We start from the raw sequence: 7,194 nt of genomic DNA, 5'->3' as shown, positions 1-7,194 counted from the left end.
ATTGCAAGAACTAAAATAATTACTATATAATTTTTCTTTATAATATATAAGTTCATATTATATAAGTTTATTCATTTTTATTACATTTCATTTGTATTTTTATTTACTTTTCATAATTTTGTTTTCCAAAAATTTGTATTACAATTTATCAACACGCAAAAGTTAATCGATTTTTCTTGATGTTTCAAAAATGAACAAAAATTCGACCATTAGCGATTATTTCAAATACCCCCACCCCTATCCTCTCTGTCTGTTTGTCCTATAATTTTAAATATGAAAACAATACGTCTTTTTATATAGCATGAATATAAAACTAGACTATTTTTATTGTATGTCGAATAATTATAATATATATTATATATTTATATAGAAGAAATGAATTTTACGACGATTAAAATGTGAGGTTATGTATTATTGAGGTTATGTATAGTTGAGGTTATGTATTGTTGAGGTTATGTATTATTGAGGTTATGTATTGTTGAGGTTATGTATTGTTGAGGTTATATATTGTTGAGGTTATATATTGTTGAGGTTATGTATTGTTGAGGTTATATATTGTTGAGGTTATGTATTGTTGAGGTTATGTATTGTTGAAGTTATATATTGTTGAGGTTATGTATTGGTTATTTGCACCCTTTTCAAAATTAATTCAACCGGTCGAGTCAACTTTCTTCCGACATGCGAATATTATCTTTCGACAAGGACAAGGTACTATCTGATCAGTTTGGACACGAGTTGTCACCCTTTCCGAACAAACCCAGTCAAAACTAAGATCAACGATGACATTCGAGAACTTCAATTTCTTTTTATTATTCTTCTCGTTTATTAAAAGAATTCCTTTCTCTCTCTCTCTATCTCTCTTTAAATGGAGTAGGGCAAAATTTTGGATACTTCACGAGTGTTTTAAAATCAATTCGATTGGTTAGAGTCCATGATAAGTGAACAAGAAAAAAACAAAACAAAAAAAGGCACAGAATGAAAAATACAAATAAAAATAAAAAAAGAAAAGGTAGGAATAAGAAGAAGAAGAAGAAGAAGAAGAAGATAAAAGAAAAAAAAATAGAAGAATAAGAATAAAAAGAAGAAGAAGAAGAAGAAGAAGAGATTGGTTTTTTGGGTTCGGCAGAAATTGATAAGACTTTCCAACCGCATTAACGTAAACTGTTTCGTGCCAATAACGTTATCCGAATCGAAAAAAGATTCACTCGACGAAGAAACAACGAAACGTTTCTTCTTTTATCTCTCTCTCTCTCTCTCACACACACACTCGCTGTTTTTTTCTTTTTTTTCTTTCTATTCGTTCAAAGAGAACGTTCGAACATTTTTCTAGATTTATTTGAGGATATTTATTTGTCGATAAAAACGTGATCGTTTCTCAACCTTATGTTAAACTAAAACGAGATTGCAAAGGAGAGAGAGAGAGAGAGAGAGAGAGAGAGAGAGAGAGAGAGAGAGAGAGAGAGAGAGAGAGAGAAAATTATTAAGCGGCGATAATTTTCTAAATAAAATCGATCCTTCCATTTTATCTCCAATACTATAAATTAAATTCAATCTTTATTTAGGGTTTTTTAATCGCAGCAGTGTAGATTTATATCTACGAAGAAATATACGTTCGTATTATTTCCTTTCTAAAATTATATTCAAACGCGTTTCTAAACGTTTGTTTTAATGAAATATCATGTAAATATCTTTTTCTTTTTCTTCTTCTTCTTTTTTTATCACCAGATTTTAATTAATTTATACTTTCAACCTATGAATAATATATATATGTGTGTGTGTGTTACCATAAGAAACCACAAGAAAATTGAAGATTCGAATTTTTGGAACAAATTCGGATTGGGATTTTGAACACGTTTTTTTGCGTACGACTTTTCGATTTTCGAATTTTCGTTTTTGTTTTATTGATTTCTTTTTGTTTGTTGAATATATACTCGATTAATTAAAAAAGTAATATTAATATATTACTTTATATAGAAATTTTAATTAATATATAATTAATCTTATTAAAATATATTATATTTTTACAAAAGTTGCAGAGAGAGAAATACATGGAAAAAATATTATTACGTCAAATAATAAACATTCACGACACTAAACTAATAACACGGTTAGTATAAAAATTTGAAATAAAATTAACAGATGAATAAAACATTATGGGCGTCCAACGTTTAACAATTTATAAATGTTAATAATAAAAATAACAATTTTTCCCATAAACAACACAATAATTTCAGAAACAATTAGGAAAGCATCATCATTAAGTATAAAACGTTAACCGATATATCCAACGTCTTCATTTCAATTAAATTTTTTTTCTATAATCGTAAACAATAATAATTGAAAAGAAAAAGGTAAGAAAAGAAAAAATTGATTAAGAGAGAGAGAGAGAGAGAGAGACAGGTTTCTTTCTTAAAAAATTTTATAACAATTGATTAAAAAATGAATATAATCTTTACAATTAGATAATATTAAATAAAATGAAAATCTAGTATATATATATATATATGTCAAACAAAAACCGTAATGGATCTCTTAATCTGTACGATTCGTTTGACGAGATTAGCTCCAGTCAAATCTCGCCCACGTAATCTTCAATCGTAAAAGGAACCTCCTACTTTTAACTCCTTCTACTTTTTCTCCTCCTCCTCCTCCTCTTCCTCCTCCTCCTCCTTCTCCTTCTTCCTCTTCTTCTTTTTTCTTTTTCTTATTTTACCGCCTTCTTTATTCAAACGTATACGTATAACACATTCGATAATCGAAAATAACGTTTTTAATTTTAATTTATGAAAATTTATTCAACGCGAATCGACGAAATATCGAAAGTTGATCTACCACCCCTCCTCCTCCTCTCCTCCCCCACTCACCCACCCTCGCCCCGTTCGTTATTGACGACGACGAATCAAACAAAACTTTTTTTACAGTTTAATATTTTCCCATTTATTTATTTATTTATTTATATAAACATTATTACGAAACTTTCGTGTTCGTTTTACGAGAAGATGAGGGGGGTGGGGCGGGGAGAGGGTTTATTTAATTTTTTTTTCAAAGTTATACTTCCTTCGCACGCGTTTCCGAGACAATATAATAATGAGAGCGAATTTTTACGATGCGCGCGCACATTGGCGCGAAATTAACGGCATGAAGTTGGCCGATATTTACGATGCGCGCGCACAACGACGACGCGAAATTAACGGCATGAAGTTGGCCGATATTTACGATGCGCGCGCACAACAACGACGCGAAATTAACGGCATGAAGTTAGTAATCGCGGTTATAGTTTAGTTCGTCGAACGTTTTACTCGTATCGATTCGTACAGATCGATTTAATTTCGAGAAATGAACGAAGAACGTACGTACGAACGAACGGTTAAGTAAATCGTCTTTAATTAAACTCAACCATATTAGGAGGAGAGTCATCGATTTAAAATACGCGATTGAATTATTATAAAACTTTCGACGTGTATATACCTCTTCCTGCGTGTTCTCTTACTTATGTATTAATATTAATATTATTATTATTATTGTATGATATTTATTATTTATGTTTCAGCCTTCTCCCCTCTAACCCCTCCCCCTCTACGATTTCCTCACTATTGCGTTCGAGGAGAAATATTTCTTTTTAGGTTTTTCTTTTTTTTTGTGCATACTTTCTTTTTCAATTACAAATTACGAGAATCTAAAGAAGGGAATTAACGTTAGGGACAATGTTATTTGCGAAAAATACACACACACACGCCGATTATTAATTAATTTAAATAAAACTCTGTATTTTTCAATTTTCTTTTTCATTACATACAATTTCTATCGCACGGCCGTTTATTTATTCGCTGTAGGTATAAAATAAAAAAAAAAAAGAAAAAAAATTACAAAATCGATTTGTATAAGAATGTTTTTTCTTTTTCTTTCTTTTATTACTTTTTTTTCTTTTCCCACGTTAAAATAAATGTTCTAAACGATCCTATATTTCGTTTAATTAATCGCGTTAATAGGTTTGCGCGTAGGTATATTTATAATAGTTTTTTAAAGTAACTTCCCGTCTGTTCTTTTTTCTTTTCCTTTTTTTTATCGTTTTAAAACGAACGCGTATAATCCTACGCGTAAATGAATATTATCTTACAACGTGAAATGATATGTATTTGCCTCGATGAAGAAATATCATTTCTTCCTAACGAATATCGGAGTTGTATTTCAGTTAGCTACGACATGTCGAGCGGTCTCGTTAATTTCACTAATTAAGTTAGCGACCGACTTGCAACCCCCCTCCCCTTTCTCTCCCCCCCCGCTGTCCCCTGTCTCCTCCGCCCTACTCTCACGTGGTTACAAGTATTTCTTTTTACTTTTCGTAATTTTGTTTTATTTCACATTTTAATTTTCCCATTCCACGTCTTCTTATTTTATTTTATTTGATTATTATTATTATTATTATTATTATTATTATTATTAATACGTGTGTGTTGCTTATATCTTTTGGTTCTTTTTGTTTTGTTTTTAATAATAATACAATGAAAAAATAATTCAACGTCAAGAGTGTCAAAATTCTTATCTTATAAATCATTTCTAAACATATTTATTTTAAACCCATACAAATATTAGTTTATTCGCGCGAGTATTCCATTTACTTGGTCACCATTCGTTAATCCTCACTCCCCCTTCCCCCTTCCCCCCCCCCATTCTCGTATCTTTGACAAAAAGGAAGGTGTCTACTTTAATCATGAGAAATTACCGTGCATAAGTGAACCCTTTGAACTTGCATCGAAGCTACTTAGTTTCCAGAACGTCATCAACAAAGATACGGCTTACCTAAATGCATACAAACACACACACACACACATACACGTTCTCTCTCTCTCTTTTCTTATTTCTTTATTTCTCTTCCCATTCATCTCTATTCTCTTGTTCTTTTTTTTTTATTTTTTTTTTTTTTTGTTAATTTGGTTTTTTTTTGTAAAGCAGTCAGAATAACAAATACGCACGTTTAAAGATATTTATACGAGTGGATCACGTCAGATTTCGTTCACGAGCCAAAGCCGGATTATCTTGTCTGTAAGAGATATCGCTCGTATCAATTTGTCGTGTCGTAACTTTGCACACAGTCCATTGTACATTAATGCAAGGTAATACGTATGCATATACGTATGCATATACGTATGTATTTTTAAAGTATTATACATAGATATATATATATAAATATATATATATAGATATATACTGCGTGTTTCTACGTAAGAGAGAAATTTCAAAGACCAGAAGCTACCATATAAATTCTTATCTATTTATTAACTTCATCTTTTTCATCTACATGGTTTTGTTGTTTTAAATGAAAAATCATATTCCATTCCGTTACTTTTTTATTTCATTCTTTTTTGTAAAAAAAACATTTAGTTTTAAACCTGTGTGTATCTTCCGATACGATAAGAAACAAAAGATATAGATTTCTATAGAAATATCTATGAATATTTGTTTAAATAATGTCTAGAAAATATAGCCTGAATCTTTGTAAAAAGATTTATAATTCGGTAAGATATTTTACACGTAGGAAAAAATACTAAAAGTAAATAGATTTTAATGAAACTTATATTAAATTAAAGTACATTCTTTTGTCTATACGTAGAATACTTTGTAGAGTTATGAAAATCAAATGTAAAGTGCAGAAAATGTCAGAGAATGCAATGCTGTAAATTATGCATCTTTGCAATTTCTTCGAAAAGTTTCGGTAAATTTTTTTTATACTTTTAGCAAATAGATTTTAATGATTTTTATATTAAATTAAAGTAAATTCTTTTGTCTATACATAGAATATCTTTTCGAGTTATTAATTTTGCATGTAAACTTCAGAAAATGTCAGAGAATGCAATGCTGTAAATTATGCATCTTTGCAATTTCTTCGAAAAGTTTCGCTAAATATTTTTTATACTAAGAGTGAATAGATTCTAATAAAACTTATATTAAATTAAAGTACACTCTTTTATCTACGCGTAGAATACCTTTTCGAAACTAATAATAGTAATAGAAAATAAATAGTAATTAGATATTCTATAGATTATCAAATTATTATGTTCGATGCTTATGAATTACTAGCAATGACTGATTTCCTGCTTTGACGGTAACATATACATATATATTTAATTATATATTTTTAAATTATATATATTATTTAATTAAAATAATATTATTTTTAAACATATATACATCTATTAGTAACCATATGAATAATATATCAATTTTATTTCCTATCGAGAGTTAAAACAATTCATTCCAATAGTCGAATTATTAAAATACGTTCTATCATCTATTACAAGAAAGAAAAAAAAAAACAACCGACGTTATATTATATATTCTCCCTTTTTCTATGGGAATCAAAAAAGAACAAAAAAAAATAATAGTAAAATAGTAATAGTAACAGCAGTTGATTATACCAAAGATTTGAAATATGTATTTAATCGGATAAAATTCTAGGTAAAATATTTCGAAAGAGATTTTTCGATGAAGTACCTGCGAAGGAAAGAGTGGTGGGGTGGGGTGGGGGGCAGGGGGGGGGTGCCGTGTCGAGTCTTTGGGTCCTATTAACGGTTTATTAATTTGAATTTCTAACATACGATTAGATATAACTTTCCCTATGATATAAACCTAAATTGGACAACAACAAAAAATGAGAAATTTCTTTTTCCTTATGGTTGTGGTCTGAAATTTGGATGAGCAACGTTAGAACGTAGGTTGATCCCATATCCCCCCATTCCCTCCTACCCCAGGATGATACCATATATCCCCCGTCCCATAAAAATTCCCCCTCCTCAACCCTATTTCCCCCATTCCTGTTTCTCACCTAACCGTCGTATATCATCAGGTAGGATTCCGTTTAGGGTTATGGGATTGTTATAAATATTGAATTGGAATAAATATCTTACCAACTACCACGACATGACCGAATACTTGATCGTTGGCAACGTGAGAACAGTTCCATCGGTGATGCCTAAATTGATGTCGGCATTCACGCAAACCGAGTTCGGCACCCTCCCCAACAGCAGGCATCGCGTGTGGTGCTTTTCGGCACTGTTCTCGTTGACTTTTCGCCAATCCCGGAATACGGGCGCAAACGGCAGCACCAACAACCACCGCCCCGACAACCCTGAAACAAATAAATCATTTCATTTGGGGATTAATATATATATTTAATAATTAATAATATATTAAATT

General features: G+C 30.4%; 1 protein-coding gene across 1 annotated transcript in view; it reads right to left on the bottom strand.

The window, feature by feature from the left end:
* The window catches only part of LOC106791180 (protein Wnt-7b), a gene marked incomplete at its 5' end in the record, with an annotated part of 28,447 nt that extends 21,321 nt beyond the window's left edge, over positions 1 to 7,126 (bottom strand). Inside the window, one exon of the mRNA XM_014756650.1 lies at positions 6,906 to 7,126. Coding sequence (XP_014612136.1) covers positions 6,906 to 7,126 — 221 coding nt within the window. The remainder of the gene's footprint in view (positions 1 to 6,905) is intronic.
* Positions 7,127 to 7,194: the final 68 nt, after the last annotated feature.

Source organism: Polistes canadensis, unplaced genomic scaffold, assembly GCF_001313835.1.
Source record: "Polistes canadensis isolate GaletaPanama2010 unplaced genomic scaffold, ASM131383v1 scaffold_291, whole genome shotgun sequence".
Lineage (NCBI taxonomy): Eukaryota > Metazoa > Arthropoda > Insecta > Hymenoptera > Vespidae > Polistes > Polistes canadensis.
Note: the sequence above shows the minus strand (reverse complement) of the source record. Positions and strands in the feature narration are given on the sequence as shown.